The following is a 19,241-nucleotide window of genomic DNA, read 5'->3' as shown; positions in this document are numbered from 1 at the left end:
TCAGAAAGTGTGCGAGTGACACTAAATCCAAAAATATGGAGAAAATATCTGGGTGTTAGTAACTGACTGAGTTATGACTCAGAAGTGGTGCCATTTTTGGCGCAAGTTTGGGCCAAATCAGTGGGCCAGACTTCCTGTTAATTTATCCATTTTTTTTCTTTTTGAGTATTAGCATGCACCATCAACAAGGCATACCATTTTTTCTGCACGAGGCAGAATTGCCGCAATATCCTGCAAAAAAGGTTGAAATCCGAGCAGCCTCTTTTATATGTAACACCTGAAACCAGAAGTGGCTGAGAGCTGTCTGCAGTCTCCACACAGACCACTAGAGGGACTCTGGGATCAGTTTGGGGGTCCACACAGAGCTGTGGTCCTCTTGAGTCTTTGTTACAGCATGTCGGTGATGGATATAAATACAGTATATTTTATTAATGAACGCACGATATAAAAACTGTTCAAACGCACATCAGCTCATATTTCGAGTCTGACAAGATGATTGAGAACTGACCTCTATCTGACAAAACCAAATAAACATTTCTATTATATAATTATGCAGAAAACCCTTCAACAAGAAGATTGATTGGTTTCTATAATCCCAGCATGCACTGCAACATAGCAATTAAACCTTTTCCACGCCAAAGGATCTGAGCACGCTTAAAGGTTGATCTCAAAAAAACAAAAAAAAACCCCAGCCTGTCAGTTAATGATGTCTCCAGAATTAGCAAGCCTCTCCACGGGTCAGATGTGTGCTGTTACCTTTGAACTCTGCAGTGCTGGGGTTGATGTGCATCCTCTTCTGACACTCTCCACAGCTCATTAGGAACCGAGTCACCGCCTCTCTGGGCAGGAAGGCGTAGGTCTCTGCTATCTGCGCCGGGGGAGTGAGCAGAGGAGACCGGGTTACGGCAACAAAAATGGCAGCGGTTACAGCTCAGACTGTGAACTCAAAGCGTGTGCAGGTGTTTATTTTGTGTGTGAAAGTTTGGGGTCAGTGATTATGTGTTATCTGGATGTGGCATGAGGAGGATTTCTGCCTCCAGGCGATCTCCCGTGCCTTCGGATGGCCTAATTCCAGCTGTACGTATTTCTGCTTTGATGCTCAAAAACACAACTCGTCGTCTTCCTGCTCTCTCAGGTGGAGTCGACTCGTATCTCCACCTCTCTGTCATGCTCAGCCTCGCTCCTCTGTTTGTCTCCACCGCTATGCCACCCTCCCCTCCTCACCCCCTCTGGCGTTTCCCTGTAAAACGCGACCTTCACGTGACCATGGAGAGGCAGCAGGGGTGCCCACCCCCACCGGCCCGCCATCACCACTGCCACAGCTCCCCATCCCCTTTGCCCAACCCCACCCCTCGTGGCCCCTTGAGGCAGCTGAGAGGGAAAGGCCACCCAGAGGAGCGTGCACCTCCCAGAAGGCCACAGTGACAGTTCCATATTATGCCCTGCCCCAGTGATGCTGCCTCCTCAAAAGGGTACACTCTATGAGACGTGACAGGACCTCTCTACAGGGCAGGAGGACGTGGCTCTATGATTTTTTTTTTCCACTCCTGCGGGGTGGAGGGGGTACCAGAGTCCTGCTAAACCCCCCTCCCTGACACAGAGCTGCACACAAAGCCTCCGTCAGGACACCACGCCCGAGCAGAGCCCACACCTCGCTCCGTTTGTAAACTCATATTCTGCCTTTGTTCCTAAGAAATTCATCGTGGGACACAATTAAACTCTCGTGCACCAGAAGTACTTTGTTTTTCTGTTGAAGGTGGTGACTCCTGATGCTTGACATTATACATGATTAGGGGTCAGCAGATTATCTGCCAATTATTGGAGATGATATTTTGCATTTTGAAGATTGTCTGTATCAGTGTTTCATTATAATGATCCCCGATAAAATAAAACTGCAAAGAACATGTCAGCAGGGGGGGAACTTTTACTTTGTAAAACCAAAGGGAGTTTTTTAATTTAAATTTTCACTTGACTTTATTTTTAAAAAGTCGCTGGGAGCTTGCAGTATATGATTTGGACAGTTTCAGCTTTGATTAAACATTTGCTAAAGGCATTTAAATAAAGTTTTGTGTTGGAGTTTGTTGAATATTGACAGAAACATTTTCATTTTTGGTGCTAAACCCCTTCTTCTGAAAACCAAATTAGCCCTTATGTTGGTCTATACCCAACTGTTGCAAAAAATAAAAACACAGAACTGGCCGCATAACCTGGGGGGAGGGTGGGGGGCGCCCATACACATCCTGAACGCAGTCAAATAATAGGAAAACACAGACAGAGGGCAGAGTCTCTGCAGATAAATACACTGCCACACACTTCTGTAGGGCCATAAATGAAGATTGAGAGGGGTTACTTCATTGTTTTTAGGGAAAATCCTGCATAATATACCTCTAAGTGAGACCAAAAAAAATGTGGGAGCTTGCAAATATCAGCGTGCAGACAATCTTTCCTTTGTGTGTGATACAGTGAACGGTGGCAGCAGAGTGAGCTGCACCCTGCAGGTACCTGTTGGGATTCACTCACCGCTTTGTAGGTCTTCTTTTGGCCTGCATGTTTGGGTGCTCTCCCGGGGTCGGCGCCCATCTCCACATGCATGGCATAGATGATGTCGAAGAAGTCTTCTACCACAGCTACACGCTTCAGGGACGAGTTGTCTTGGGCCGAATTCCCATCTGAACACTGAAACACAGAGAGAGACTGGAGTTCAGTTTAATGTCCCGCCTCGGGCTCACAGAGAGGACATGTGTGTGTTATATACATCATCTGTTAGAGCTGCAAAGGGAGTTTCATGCATCCATGAGCAGGATCTTTGAAGAAGTCACTGCTGGATAGATGGCCTTTTGATAAAACTAGGATGTCTATGAGAAGAGATATGCAAATACTTTTGAAAGTGGTGGGATGAAAAAGATAAAGGGCTGCTTCATTGGCTTTTCCTCAAAAGGTAGAAAACCTACAACTACCAGAATGCATTGCGCCACACCAGAAAAAGTAACACTCCCACTGGTGGGTGACATTGTGGTGACTGGTCAGCAAGAACCAATCTTGTATCACAGTCAAATGTTGACCTAACACATGTTTCTGAAAACATTTGAGGCGAGAAATACTCGACTCACTAACAGGATCTCGGTTTATTTTTGACCAGCACCACCTAGTTTTAAGGTTTTACTTCAGTTTCTTCTGCCTCTGTTTCCACTGTGCAGGAGGCAGTACGGTGCCTCATTCCTGTTCACAAATTCTCGCCATTGCATCTAAACACGGCACCAAAATGTGTTTCTTAAAACATCTGAGGCAAAAAATAGGCAGTGCAGTAACATAATCTTGATTTTATGTTTGATCAGCACTGCCTATTTTTATTGTTTGATCAGAATTCAGTCCAAGTTTGAGAGAAATAGAGTGGCGCGTCATGGTTGACTTGCATAATCTTTATGTCCGTGGCAGCATAATGAGTGGCAGGGAATACAAAAATGTGTTAGTGCAGCCTGTAGTCCCAGCAACAGCCCCGAGAGTCAGCGAAACTCCTCCAGATGATGTTTTTTGCATCAATTTGCGTTATCCGATAAAGATTTGCCATCTAGACACTGGTTAGATGGAGGGCAGATCACCACAGCTCATCTAGATACACTACCCACATCGTGTTTATACAAAGCTGGTTGAAAATAGTCAAACTATCCCTTAAAGGCACAGAAGTCATGTGGTTACAGACAGTTATACAAACTGAACAAGGTGTCCTAACCTGAAACAACCGGCTGTGTTTAGTCCAGAAATCAGTCTGTCTTTAAATTTCTCTCTCAGCTGGAGAAGTCTGGGCCTGGCCGGGTCGGCAGCCATCACCTCATCTCTGCAATGTTTAAAAATAACACCACCGACACTGTACAAGACCAACAGTCCCTCCTACCACCACCTCTGGCAGTCATCCTGCCTCCCGTACTGCTGACCCTGTCGCCATAGAAACTGCCACTGATTTCTCTCGGGCAGGTGTGCCGGGCAAAGGGTCATGTGACACCCCATAGAAGTGGGATCGCCAGGACAACGGCCTCCATCCGCAGTACCACATGGGGCTCTCCTCTCCTTTCTGCCTCCATCTTTTTTCTCCAAGTAACTCTCATCCTGACAAAAAACAGATCTTATCTGATTTTTTCTGCACCTGCTCGTATTTTTAAAGTGCCCCAGCAAGCATAAAATGGGAAAAAAAATGAATTTAATTAGTTTTTTTTTTTTTTTTTGCATGAGTCCAGCTCTTACACGCAGATGTGAGACAAGCCCTGACATTTTCTGGAGATTGGGTTGTAGGTGGGGAGTGATCTTTTCTTGTTTGAGTGAGAGAGGAGGGTCCCGAGTTCAAAAAGTTGTCCCCCCGGCACTGAGGAATCACACTTTTGTCCCCCTCCTCTTCTTGACATTTCTGCACAGTTCCTGGGATCTGACATTTCATTTTCTCGTTTTTCCCCCAACTGCGTCTTCTCTCCTGCCTCCACATCTTCATACCCTACCTCTCCGTCCCGTCTCCCTTTCTTTCTTTCACCCCCTCCTCCTCCTCTTCTTCTTGCTCCTGCTCTCCCAAGTGCGAGGTAATGATCGTTGCCATGGCAACTAAAACCAGCTCACAGAGCGGGTTTGTTTTAATCCGGCCCTCTCTCTCCTTTTCTCTCTCCCTCTCTCTTTCGAGCCACTCTCCCCTGTCAGCACGGGCTAAATGTAATGATAATAAATGAAATAATAGTGATCCTCCACCTCATCATCACAGCTGTAATCTATCGCACTTGGAGGTATCATCATCATTCCCCCAGTGACATCACCACCGCCGCCGCTGTTGCCACTGATGCTGCTGCTGCTGCTTCTTGGGACAATGGTGTCAGGTCCATTCACGCTGGATTTAGATAATCTCATACAACTGTGGGGTGTGCATTGCACCCACACCACTGCTGCATCCTCCGCTGAATTCTACCCCAACATACACACACCGAATATCCTGCTGGGAATGTAGAAAAACACACACATGCAGTATATTGAAGCCTGCCAGTGTTAGAGCTGGTGTTCAGTAGGGCTGAGTATCGGTGTTCAATGTCTTTCAGGTATCGACCGAAACAACCCAGCACCAAATAGTATTGAAACTTCTCCAGTGAAAGGACACCTGCATTCAGTCCTTTTTGTACCAAGAGCTAGAAAGAAATTACTATTTGTATGGTTTTGCTCGCAGCCAATCACCACCTTCAATTGTTCTATGATTCAGGCATGTGATTGGCCCACAACTATCGACAATCGAGCGTGGTGTATCTGATGGATTTGGCAATTCAGCATGCCAAGAAGCCACAAAGACGTTCAAAGTAATTCAGGTAGTCACCTGAATGCCTCCGTTCACATGATGGATATGAAATAGATTTTTAAAAAGTTATGAAATGAAGTACTCTGTTGGTGTTGGTATAACTTTAAGGGTATTGGTATCAGAATTTTTTTCAAACGATACTCAGCTCTAGTGGGTGGTCTGAATCTAATACCAATATTTCCAATATTTATATGTCTGATAACTAATTATTATAATCATTTTGTCAGAATAGCCTAAAAATGGCCATTTATAACTTCCCAAAGTAACACGTTCCAATTTCTTATTTTATCTGATTAACAGTCCAGAACCTGAAGATATTCAGTTTACTATCATAGATGACAAAGACAATCTCTAAATCTTCACATGGCCGATTAATTGACGGGTTGTTCGGAATATGAAGTACCCGTCACAATTTCTGAAAAGCCCAAAGTGACATCTTCAAACATCTTGTACGAAATACAGTTCAAAACACAAAGATATTCAGTTTGCGAGTGGCAGATCTTCCTATGGGTGGCACAAATTTTAAATTTTTTGCACAGCGCTATGTAGTTATCATTTGTTGGAGGGCTGTGGAGCTGCACATAGAGAAAGAAAATTGACCAGCTGTGTAAAAATAGCATTGAGCAGTGCACAGCTTCTATGGTTAGTGTAGTAGCCGCAGTTAATTATAATGGACACGCTCTTCTGTGAGCATGCCACGGCAAATGTTTCGTGCTGCATCCATGTCCCATGCATTTTGGCTATAAGAAAAAATAAAAAGACAAGAGCCATCTGCGGCGTAGTATTAAAAGAAAATAGAAGGCAAAGTCTGCAAATTTCCATGATGTATTATTCTGTTGATTTATATTATTGTTTATATTGGTTGATTTCTCATAAGATCTTGTTCTCATTTGTAATAAATACAATAGATATAACATTTTTTGAGGGGGAGTGGGGGGCACCAGAGAAAAGCTTGCCCAAGTCACTGAATCTGCTACGTTCAGCACTGCAGTTTACGATGATACAAACTGAGAAAAGCACTTTTGGGAAGCTGTAACTTAGGACTGTTGTGCATTTTTGCTGCAAAAACTAGTTGCCAGTTATCTTATTAATCGATTAAAGGACTAATCATTGCAGCTTTCTTTGTGTTTTATGTGTAGACTCGGCCTTTTACTACTCCCCAACTTGAAGTCAAAGCTGCATTTCTTTCTCTGGCCACCACGTCTGTCCTGCTACCTGAGGGCTGTCTCAGGCTCCTCTGCTCCGATAAGCTCTTTAGCTTCCAAACACAAGTCAACAGGGAGTTAAACATTCACCTCTAAACACGACATGCTTCGAGTGTGTGTATTTGTGAGTGCCGTGTGTGTTTAAGTGCTGCACATGTCTACCGGGCAGAGCTTGTAGCCAAAGCATCTCAGAGGAGAACAGCTGTTGAACAGCGCTGTAGATATTTGGTCTCATCAGCAGCAGCACGCCGCTTTTTAAAGAGCAAAGGAGACATGTCAGCATCCCTAATCGCCAACAACACCGCAAAAAAAACTCCTCACCCTCCTTCTCCTCCTTCCCTCTATCTTTCTAATCCCGTAGGACTTTGCTCTCCCCAGCCACTGTACAACCAGCCCCCATCCCCTGCTCGCTCTCTCCCCGTCCCGCACCAAACCGCTCTGTTGCTAGGAGACTGGAGGGGTTGAGTCTGCTGCCCCCACCCCCGCTGGCAGTCACACACACACACTGTAGCAGAGAGGGGAGAGAGGAGCAGTCCTGCACACAGGCAGGTCAGGAGGAGGAGGTGATGGAGAAGGAGGAGGAGGAGGGGAGGTTCACGGGAAGCAGCTGGGTCACAAAGACAGGCCGAGAGGAGAGATGCAAGATATCAGCTGAACGGATGCAAAAAATAAATAAATTTAACTTTTAAAGTCAACATAAACATTAAGACGTTTTATTTTGTAGAGGTGGCTGCAAAATAAGTAGCTTAAGTTGCAGCAGGAGTGATGTGTGCTAAGGTGCTTTCTATGTGTGTGTGTGTGTGTGTGTGTGTGTGTGTGCGCGAATGTGTGTGTGTGTATGCACGCGCCCAGCGAGTAGGGAGTAAAGATGGCTGTGTCAACACTACTCATGACTCAGATTATCTCACTGCAGATGTGACAACAGGTCATCTTTTAAAGCCCCATCTCCCCCTCTGTAAATCTATCAGCTGGCTAATGGACACGTAAATGGAACAATCCTCGTTCCTTGTGTGTGTATGTGTGGTTATATATGCAACTTAGTGAGGACCAATGTATTTAAGCAACAGAGTGAGGACATTTTTGGAAAGTGAGGACAGTTTGGCTGGTCCTTGCTTCTTTAAAGGCCTATTTGAGGGTTTAGACCATAGACTGTATAAATAATGGACCCACTGTTTTGGAAGCTTTGAGTTTGGCATTTTGGTTGTTGCCATCTTGGGGGTTTTTTTGGAGCCAGAAGTAACCAAAATTGGATGAGCGATTCAAGTTATGAGTCAGAGGCAACAAATCAACCTAAGTAACTTTGGGCCTCAATAAAATGTAAATGTGTGAGTTCTAAAAACAAATATCCTCCAAGCAGATATCATGAGACCAAAATAGCTGTTTATCTGTTGTTTATTTCTCCTGTAAATTTGGGCATGTTAAAATGGAGAGGGATTTACGCTGTTGCAGAGCCAGCCTCTAGTGGCCGTTCAATGAACTGCAGATTTTGGTGCTCTGCAGAGGATTCGTTGTCCAACGTTGTCCAACTAAGTCTTAAAAAAGCAACAAACTCATCAGAGTTTGTTGCTTGTTTAAGACTTAGTTTAAATGTTCAGGTTAGAATTAGGGCTAGGCTTTTATTGGTGATGATTAACGTCAGGATAAGGATTATATCAACAAGAGTCCTCACAAAGATAGAGGTACAAGAATGTCTGTGTGAGTGTTAAAATTCAGACAGAAAAAATGGGATGGAAGAGACAGTTGCCTCCACAGAGAGCCCCAAATGTTTTATAAAAACCCATCCCCTTCTGTTTCTCTTCCCCATCATCCTCCTCTCTCCTTTCAATTCATGAAGCCCTGTCATTAAACCCACATTAGGTGCTCTACCCCTCATGTCCGACATCCCTGTGTGTGTGTGTTTCTCTCCTAGCTGCTCCCATGATGGCCACTTTTTGATAGAGTGTGTGACATCCCCAATATCCCAGTGAGCCAGAGACACAGACAGTCCCACCAGCCGCAACAGACTGGCACTGTTGACGTTCCAGTCGCTGACTCAAAATGGTATGTAAATGACTCGCACATACATCATCACAGAGTCCATTTTCAGGCTATTATCATACTGTCCCAGTTCGTTAAATGTTGGCCTTGCAAAGGTATTAAAAATGACAGTAGCGGTGTGGTAGGGAGATTATTGCCGTCTTAAAGACTCTGTGTGTGTGTGTGTGTGTGTGTGTGTGTGTGTGTGTGTGTGTGTGTGTGTGTGTGTGTGTGTGTGTGTGCGTGTTCGTGTGCGTGTGTGTGTGTGTGTGTGTGTGTGTGTGTGTGTGGAGCAGAACTCAGACTATCTCCCACACAGGGGGGAGGCCCCCGGGCCAGTTAAAAATGGTGTTAATTTCTCCTCCTATGGGAAAGCAAAGAACGGTCTCTCCATGGCAACAGAGAGGGTGCTGAAGGGAGGAAACACAGAGCATGCGATCAGCGACCCCCTCTTTGTACGAGCACACACACAAAAACTACCACATACGTGTGGTTTTCATCACCCGTTTACAGTCACAAGAACACAGTCTGAAATTAAGACATATTGACATAAATTTGAAATTTCTGCATGAATCTCATCTAAGAAAGATACACTGCCACCCTTGAGTACAACAGTCAGTCCCCGCCTCACATGCACAGGTAAATTCTGCATCTGTGGCCACAACAACCAGGTGATCCTTGTTTGGGTTGGTGAGGATTTTGCCGTTTGAACCCACGAGTGTGCGCCCATGCGTCGCCCCTAATAAGCACTGCCAGAGAGGGAGCAAACACAAAAACCCCGGGACAAAAGCTCCTGAGATTCTCTATGCAAAAATAGCATTAATGCAAATGCTGTTGAATAATAGGGCCAGTATTCTTTTGACTCTGTGGCCCCTCCACAAAAGAGGAGCTCTCAGGGGAAATGTGGACTAATTAATCAGATAATAATGATGATGTTCCTCTTCCCGTCTGACAGCAAAGCACAAACATTTAGGGCCCATTTTCCAGGATGCCGATTAGGAAATAGTGGTTTCTGATTTCTACACAAGGAGAGGACATCCTAACACAAAGCTTTAGTTTGTAAATTGATAGCATTATTTAATTCAGTCCTGTTTGATTTCATCCTCTCCTGACACCTTAATGCTGCAACCAATTACTTTTTTCATTATTGAGGAATCATTAAGTTCATAAAATGTTGGAAAGTACTGAAAATGCCCATCTCAGTACCAAAGGTGGAGTCTTAAAATGCTTTATTTTATCTGATCAAAACATAAATATACTCAATTTAGTGTCATACAGACAAAAAAACAGAAACTTGAGTTGCTGGAACCAGAAAGTGTTTCTATTTTTTCTTGAAAAAAATGCTGAAATTATTATTTCTATCGATTAGTGGACGAACTGAAAATAATCTGAAACTACATTGATGAACGATTGATAGTTTTGGTTCATTTTATTCAAAAATTATATATTTATTATATATTCTAGGCTTTTGGCTTGTTAAAATGTGAATATTTCTTGTTATCCTCAGTATTTCATGATTTCAGGGGGGACACATGGGACATGTCTCCCACAATATTTAGAATATCTGCATTTGTCCCCTACACATAAAAACATTGAAGTAGTGGAGAACTTTGAAAAAATCCTGGACATTTCCATGGTAAATTGATGCAGAAAATGTAAAAATTGGTGCATAAAAATTCACCAGAATGCAGGAAATTAAGTGTTTGATGCTCAAAATTTTCTGGCAGAGGCCCCCCAAACCCGTTTAATTCAAGTTGGCATCAAATGTCAGAGTGACATCATAAAGAAGTTGGACAGATGTTTAATTTAGGCATGATTATTATGAGGTTTTGTTCCACATACTTTACGACTAAATGTTGTTATTCTTCGTCAAGGTGACGCTGGCTTGAGGCATTTGGAAGACGCTGGATTTTTCATTACTAAACTTAAAACCGACCTTAATACCTTAAGTATACCTGAATTTTGGCCTCCCAATGTCACAACTTACATTCCACCAAATATTAATATCTAACAACACTGGTGGCCAGCTGGGTGTCCATAAACTGATGCAGAAGAGACACAAATTGGTACATAAAAATTCACCAAAATACAGGAAATTAAGTGTTTGATACACAAAATTTTGTGGTGGAGGACCCCCAAAACCCCACATGTCCCCCCAAGTATTGAAATGAAACCTACATCCCTGATATCTTGATTCTGTGATGGACTTCTTTCCACTGTGGTCTAACATTTTACAGACAAAATTGAGAAAGCAATCAACAAATTGATCAATAACATATTAGTTGCAGCCCCAGTTGCAGATCCTTTTTCTGCTGATTATCTGTTAATTGTTTCAGCTTTGGGACACTTTTATTTCTGATCCAGTAGATGTAAAGTGATGGTTTCAGGTCAATCATACAAGTCAAAATGTTAAGATTTATACCTTTAAGACTTTAGTTTGTGACCTCCAACAAACACAATTCAACTTTCACTTTCATACATCATCATCATCATCACGTGAGGTGTCGCTGAACAGTTACATGTATCTATAAAGAGTGTATATATATATATATATATATATATATATAGCCTGTGTGCCTGTGTGTGAGAGCATGTCCACCAAAACCTAGTTGTGAGAGACGAACAGAGATATTTACAGATTTCAGTTGGCATGGCAACAAAAAGCAACAGCTCGCAGTACTTCAAAATTTTCAGTACAATGCTCATGTCAGCCGAAAAGGAAATGCACGGGGCGTTTAAGCGTTTCTTTTGAAAACTGGCTGCACTATGACTCCCCTCGTCTCAAGGAAAGTGTGTGTGCTCGCATCATCGTGTGCGATTCTGCATCTCTGTGTCTGTTTCTGGTCCTTTCCCCCTCCTCCTCTGTACCGTCCTCTAATCAGGACATAATGAGAGCTAAACGAGGTTGCATCTCCACACTGCTGGATCCTCCGAGTTGTGCAGAAAGAGGGCGAGACGGGCCGGGAGGACAGAGACGGACAGAAAACAGAACATAATTCTGCGGCTTGAAAAGAAGGCGTCTGCACTGAGCCACTGGTGCTCTGCCTTTCTGTCCCGTCACCCACTGAAGCAGCCTTGTATGCTTCACTGACACATAGAAGAGACCTTCTCTGTCTGCACATCAGCCACCATCATCCCTACCCCCACCCAGCCTCCCGTCATTTAGCCCCATGCCTGCCCCCATACAGAAACTTGGCACACCCTGGGAGCAGCTGCAGCGGGGCTTCCAATGCCGGCGCTCCAGAGACACGCCCCCGGCCCTGCAGCCGTACGAGGAGCCAGTGACCATTGTGTGTGTGTGTATGTGTGTGTCTGCTCGAGTGTGTGTCACTTTTCCACTGGCCCAGGACGGCCTATTTATAAAGCCCACGAAAAAAAAAAACCCACTCTGCTTTCTAATACAGTCAAATGCATTTAAATAGGTTGATTTGTTGCCTCTGACTCATCATTAGAAGCAGCTTGTGATGTTTTGTTTGTTGTCTGAATTTTCTCAAGTGGAGCTGAGTCAGGGGGGATGCTTTCCCTTATGATATTAGCTACGAAAGCGTGTGCACTCCTCTCCGATAAACACTTTTTTTGACGAGACTTTCTCAGCATCTCTGATGGTTTAACCCTTTGAAACCTGGGCAAATCGGTTTGAGTCCTTTGACAAACGGGGATGGAGGGGGTGTCCAGTTGCTCTGGCTCGACTCTGACCTTGCTGCATGTCATCCCCTCTCTCTCTCTACCCCTTTCATGCTTAATCTGGTCCATAACTAATAACGGCAAAAGCAAAAAAATAAAAAATGAGGAGAGGGCAACATGTACATTGCCCCAAAAAATAGCTAGAAATTAGTTAACAAAAATTATGAGAAAATTACCTGAAAATAAGCAAAAAAATAAATAAAACATAAAAAGTAAAAAAAAAAACAAACAAGAAAATTGCAGAAGCGCTGAAAATCAAAAATGTTTATTTTTTTATGTAACATAATTTCAAATCTAAAATGATTAAATATATAGTAGGGCTGTCAGCATTAACGTGTTAATCGTGATGCGATTAAGGGCCGCACATGGGACCATATTTTTTTAAATTGCGTTTATCGCCAGCCGACATTCCTGTCTTTAAGGGGCTGATGGTATCTTATGAAACTAGAAGACTTATTCAGTGGTACCAACCACATCATGCTTGCTTCTCAATAAGGATGCTAAATAATGCTCCAAATTTAGGCAAAATTTTGGCAATGAAAAAATGGCATGGTAATTTCCCTTGACCTTTGACCTCCAGATATTGGGTTTAAATGGGTTCTGTTGGTACCCACGAGTCTGCCCTTTACAGGCAAGCACACTTTATGCCCGTACCATGCAGTTTTTTTTTTAACCATCATTTGATTCCTAATCAAAACAATCCTATAGGAATTGCTTTACCTCGTCAATATGAACTTCATTAATGTTTTGTGAAGCAAAATAATGAAACTGAAAAATTGAACTTATGAATAAAAAAGGTTGCTTAGTAATTGATCAAAAATTGATTGACTACTGAAATTTTGCAATTAATTGCAATTTTTTAAAAAAAAAATTTTTGATTATAGATATAGTATTCTTTATTTTTTTAAAATAATTTTCCAATAATTCTTCCCTCTTTTCTAAAACTAATTTTTAGGTTATTTTATGTCACCTTTTACTAATTTCTTGTAATTTGTGGGACATTTTTTTGCCAAGTTGGTCCTTCCCATTTTCCCCCATGTTTTTGAAAAAAGTAAAAAATAAAATTAAAAAAACTGTTCAGGTTTCAAAGGGTCAGATAGCTTATGACAGGCGTCTAAACGCAGCTAAAGACAACTGATGTGAATCCAGGTGAACACACCTCAGAGAATATTTCCTCTTAAATGTGCCTCATTGAGAAATCAGGCTCACCTGGAGGATATTATGTAGTTAAATACACATTCTTATATGTCATTTTGTGCAATATATCAGCAAAAAACAAAACAAAAAAAAGACAAGAGCAGCAGACAAAAGCTAATCAACAACACATTTCAGGCACCATCTGCACCTGCAGAGACAGATCACACCTGCCCTCTTGCCCAGAGGGAAACATAATATTGAGTAGAGATTAGAGGAGTTTTGTAAAGGCAGTTGGCCTAAATCTAAACCGTGCATTCACACAGGTATAACACCTGTGGAGGGATCAGCGCCATTCAAACCAAAATCAAAGCATTCAGGCAGTAATCGGTGCCAATATCTCCTCCAGTTTGTTAACAGAAAATGTGCTCCAGCTTTTTGAGGTCCAGAGAGACTCTGCCCCAGCAGGGCGGGAGGGGGGAGATTATTCCCTGAAGGCGCTTATTTAAAATGGTGGTTGTCTCCTTTCTGGCACAGCAGGCCCCAAACACCATGGTGCGTGCGCGTGCACCTTAAGAGAGCTGCCGGGGCAGTGCTGACAGTTCACCATGTTTAACCTGGAGAAAAAAACGAAGTGATTTAACCCTTCACGCACATCAGAGATGCTCAATGGAGACCTGACTTCCGTTACACTCAATAAATATCTCATCCGGTGACAAGAAGTGAAGTCTGAACTGTGGGCGTATGTCGCTATCAGTCCCGACCAGACCCTTTTGTTTCCGCCACAGCCCCTCACGTGGTCACCAATTACGCACAGCTCCCAGCCTCCATCAAAGGTGGAAATTAATTTTAAAATGCCTCTCTTGCAAGCACAGCCTTAAACGGGCTTACGGGGCTTAATGTCTACACAATGAAATGCGGCAGAGCAGGCATCCTGGACTACACAGGTGTTGCCAGAGCAACGATTGCCGATCCGCATCCTGCCCAGGACAATGAAAAGTGGGGGGCAAACACTGAGACTCACACTGTAGGAACTACATTCACATTTTTATTAGAAAATGCACATATATGAGTATTTTTTTAACCATATGTGTGCTCTATTAAAGAAGGACACGTTATTCTCGCGCGACACAGTCCGGTTTGCTCGATGGGACAGTGAGGGCGCGTGCCATTTGATTTAACAATCAAACCTGCCGAGTCCCACAGCAGAAATCGCGCATTATCTAACTTGGCGTCAACTGGCCTGTAGTCCATCTAGGATCACGCACCCGGAGCACCCTGACATACCCGACCCTGCGAAACATGCCGTTGCATCCACGTGCGCGCGCACAGCATCGCCACACCGGGGGCTGCACGAGACCCGAACGTTCAAACTAAATGTTGTCAATAGTCAATTATCTTGTGCTTTGCGCCCGGCTGCAACGCGCCGCTGACAGGACTTCACCCTCACTGGCGAGATGGCTATGCATGATACCTTTTACAACTGCGATTGCCAGGAGGCACCGGCGTTGCTATGGCAGCAAGGGATGAGAGTAGGGCTGTTCTGGTTGGGATGTGGACAAAGTGAAGCTTTATGAGGAAAGACGAGGGCGAGCCGGGACGACAAAAGATTATGAGAATAATAATAAGTTGCCGTTTTATGCGCGTGACAGGTGCGTGCGTGCAGCCTGAAATAATGACAACTTGCAGGCGAGGCGGCAACGGGACAGCTCGTGTACACGCACGTTCACACGCACGCACACACACACATACACACGCACACACTTTACCGTTGACTTGACCGGGACATATAGGACGGGTTTCCCTGGAGCTCCTTTCTTGTTGTGCTCTCCCAACACGTTGGTCCCGACCTGAAATCCTTTGGACTTCACCCAAAATTTGAATTTGGCGTTGATGTGGCTGTTGTCGATGTACACGCCATCCGACTCGTCGTTCTGCAACAGTGTCTGCATGATTTTGTTATATTTTCGCCGGGTGACCGTCTTTGTTTTACCCGAGTCTCCGTAAGTCCGGAGACACCAGTCCTGAAATTCACTGAACATCTCCGCCTCCAACACGACCGGACTCCGGCTCCTTTTGGGCGCATCCACGCACGCCTTTTTCGTTGCCATCGCTCCCTCTGTCCCTCACTCCCTCCCTCTCTCGCTCTCTCTCTGTCTGTCTTCAAACAGGCTAATAAAGACTTGACCGGGTTCTCTTCCTCTGGTCCCCGCTGTCCCGCGTCAATGAGGCTTGGTTCCGGTTTTGGGACGCTGCCTCTCTGTGGTTCCCCTTGCAAAAGTGACCCGGACGGTCGCACACCTGTTTGCAGTGCTGTCCCGAACCGCAGCGGTGAAAAATGTCACTTCCTCACATCATCCGCTGAGGAGCAGAGAGGGGGGCTGTCCTACAGTACGCTGAGCGGGTATCTCCCACCTGTGCGTAAAACGCTCTCCACCAAAGGGTAGGCTGTGAAAAAAAACCACCACAGTCCTCGCTAAACAACAAAGAACAGAGACAAAAGCGTGGAAACAAACGTCGCTCTCAGTTCCTATCGACCTACTTTCTAACAGCCAACACAATTCTCGGATGCGGGTTGCTCAACCCCTTAAAAAAAAGGCGCAAAGATGCTCACAGTGTGTTTCGATACGTCTCCGATCAACATGCGCCACCTGGGATTGTTTCTGCTCCTCACACCTGTTTGAATGTGGATCGCGCGTGCACTGTCTGCTCTCTCTATCCCGTGAAAAAAACACACACTCATATCTGCATCACACAATTTGCAGCAAAGCCTGCGTGCGGTTTAAGAGGAGACGCGCGCGAGAGAAAATGTCCGATTTGGAGACGTGGAAGGTGAGAGAGGGTGGAGGCAGAAAACATTTGGTAGTTTCTAAAGAAAATGCTAGAAAACACTGATTACACCATTTCCTTTCATGTCGGAAACACTTCTGTTGCGGATACAGACGAACAGAGATGTGTAGATTTTAAAAAAAAAAAAAAAATGTGGGTTAAATAGTTTCAGTCATGAGGCAAACAACCTCTAAAAAAACACAAAATCTTTAAAAGACAATATCCTCCTCTAACAGTTTATTTTAGGCCTAATTATCGTGGATTTTTGTGTTTTAGTGACAAATAAATCAATGTTTTGCCTAACCTTACTGTCTAAAGAAGACAATTTAGATTGAAAAAAAGTATAATAGATTTTCACAACCTCCAAAAAACACAAAAATATCTTAAAAACACAAATTTCATCTAAGAGTTTGATTCAGGCCTACCTGTTGTGGATTTTAGTGTTTTCTATGTAAATGAGACAATTTGGAATGAAAAATTGTCTAATACGTTTTAACAACCTGTAAAAAACCCACAAAATTGTCATGAAAAGACATTAACCTCATGTAACAGTTTAATTCAGGCCTGCCTATTGGCAATATTTGTGTTTTAGTGACAAATAAATATATTGTGTAACTTTTCTGTTTGAATAACACAATTTAGACTGAAAAAAAATCTAAGAAATTTCAACAGTCTCTAAAAAAACCATAAACATTGTCTTTAAAAGACAATATTCTCGTATTACAGTTAAATACAGGCGTATTTATTGTGGATTTTTTTGTTTTGGTGATGCCATCCTGAATAAATTGTGCAACTTTTTCTGTGTAAATAGAACATTTGAGTTAAAAGCAGTTCAATATATAGTTCACAAGCCAAAAAATAGAAAATAGGTGCTCATGAAGCTTAAGGAGATTTAAATTCTTAATATTACAGCATTTGTCCCATTTAAATAGGGGAAAAAAATAATTATAAAATTCATTTTAACAAAGAAGAACCTCATTGTCCTCCTTTGTGACTTTAATAAGAGGAACCAACAAACTGCAGACATTTAGGATCTGAATTTGAGTCCTATGTGTCGTGCTCTCAGTGTGTGTGTGTGTGTGTGTGTGTGTGTGTGTGTGTGTGTGTGTGTGTGTGTGACTCCTCCTGGCCTGTGCATTATAGGCCCATGCTGGCGGTGGTGACTGCTGCTGTTGCCATGACAGCAGCGCAGCAGTGTCTCCGGCCGTGCAGAGGGTGAGTGGGATGCCCCGTCCTCATCTCTCCATCCTGACTCAGACAACGGCATGCTGGACAAAAAAGAAAAGCCCCACCCCGACTAAACGACGGACAGATCCACTGAACGCACGTGTGTGTTTGTGTGTGTGTGTATTTGGGGGATGGGGGTGTTGAATGGCCGAGGCCTTTGCATGCTATTTCATTTCATTTCATCATTTGGTCTCGTGTTGTGTCTTCTCTCAGGACTGGCCTGCATGCAGGATGAGCTGCTAGGCTCCCCCATCCATCCCTCAGGGGAGGAAACATCTCAGCTCTTATTTTGGAAGGTTTGGTTTTAGGCACGAAGCTTCAGTTTGCTTGTGTAAAAAAAGTAGAAACGAGGAACCAGTACTTTTCTTACACTGCTGCTGTAGATCTACTTCAGTACAGTTATGAGGTATTTGTATTTAAAGGGACAGTTCATTCCAAAACCAAAACTACATGTTTTTCCTCTTACCTGTTGTGTTATTTATAAATTTAAATTGTTTGGTGTGATTTGCTGAGTGTTGGAGATCTCGGTGGGAGAGCTGTCTGCTTTCTCTGCAACATAATGACACTAGATGGCACTCTGCTTGTGGTCTCTTTGTCTCATCCCAGAAATCATGACCCCGCTACTCAAAATAATCCACACACCCTATTGTGAGCAGTTTCATTTAGGAACTATTTTCTTTTTACTAAACTGCACTCACCAGCCAGGTGTATTGATAGATCTGGATAGCACCCACTTTTTTCATTCAAACTCCCCCCATTTCGAGTACAGATACAGATAATAGTTAGTTATGGATAGTTTGTCGAACAAATACAGATACACAAAATAATGTATACTCGCTCATCGCCATAAGACACCACTCTCATGTTTGTACATTCAATGTGCAGCCAGTTAGTTTAACTCAGCATGAAGACAATAAACACATGGAAACAGCTAACCTGACTCTGTCACATGATAACAAAAATCTACCCACCAGCATCTCTAAGCTCACTAATAAAACATGTTATGTGATATTTGTTTAAATTGTACAAAAATCCAGTTTGTTGTCAGAAAGACTCCAGTCGCTGCTTCTGGCAAAGAAATAGTTTTGCACGCAACATTTTAGTTGCTCAGTGGTGTGTGAAGCCAAAATGGTTCAAGTGCAGCATATAAGATTACCCAGATGATGTGGGAGTTTTGGGTGCGTCTGCACTGATAAAAATTTTTCATCTTGTGGCTACTAAAGACTTTCTAAATGGTATCGGACTGAATGGATTTAATCCTTAAATTCATTTGTCAGTTTCTGTTTGGCCTACCTGAGCTTATCCTTTCAGGTTCTCGCTGCTTGGCTGGCTCCTCCCACCTCATTTTGGGATAAATCTAACCTGCCACCAGTCTGAGTTTGACCAGGTCCAACATGGCTCTGTCTCTCCTGGTTTTGCTTGTGTTAGTTTAGTCTTTTGTTTGTATGTAGAAAAAAAAGGATAGCCTGAGATGGCACTGCACTTTTTTCTCAAAGGTAACGATTCACATTATCCAACAAAATCTTAAAACCTTAAAAATGGAAAATGGTACATTTTCGAGAATGACCCGTTTACATCTCTCACTGTAATGAACACAAGCCTCTCATCCATGAGTAGATGCACTCTTCCTTAATCGTAAGAAAGACTGATGTTAAAAAAACAAAACACAAGATCATAGTTTTGACTAGAAAGTATTAAACTACCCAAGACAATCTAGATAAAGTTAAAATTGGTTGAACTGAACTAGACGCTACAGTGTTTCCCAACCTTTTTCACTTGTTACCCTTTAACATAAAGCCATGTTTTCAACCGTAACTTCTTATGAA

At 43.2% G+C, this 19,241-nt stretch overlaps 1 protein-coding gene across 1 annotated transcript in view; it reads right to left on the bottom strand.

Moving 5' to 3' along the window:
- The window catches only part of nol4la (nucleolar protein 4-like a), a 36,076-nt gene extending 19,944 nt beyond the window's left edge, over positions 1-16,132 (bottom strand). The window contains exons 1-3 of the mRNA XM_042492163.2: positions 15,129-16,132; positions 2,521-2,676; positions 757-868 (exon numbers count right to left, since the gene is read on the bottom strand). Coding sequence (XP_042348097.1) covers positions 757-868; positions 2,521-2,676; positions 15,129-15,470 — 610 coding nt within the window. The 5' untranslated portion in view covers positions 15,471-16,132. The remainder of the gene's footprint in view (positions 1-756; positions 869-2,520; positions 2,677-15,128) is intronic.
- Between the last annotated feature and the right edge of the window lie 3,109 nt (positions 16,133-19,241).

This window comes from Plectropomus leopardus, chromosome 9, assembly GCF_026936395.1.
Source record: "Plectropomus leopardus strain MGB_pleo_1.0 chromosome 9, ASM2693639v1, whole genome shotgun sequence".
NCBI lineage: Eukaryota > Metazoa > Chordata > Actinopteri > Perciformes > Serranidae > Plectropomus > Plectropomus leopardus.
Note: the sequence above shows the minus strand (reverse complement) of the source record. Positions and strands in the feature narration are given on the sequence as shown.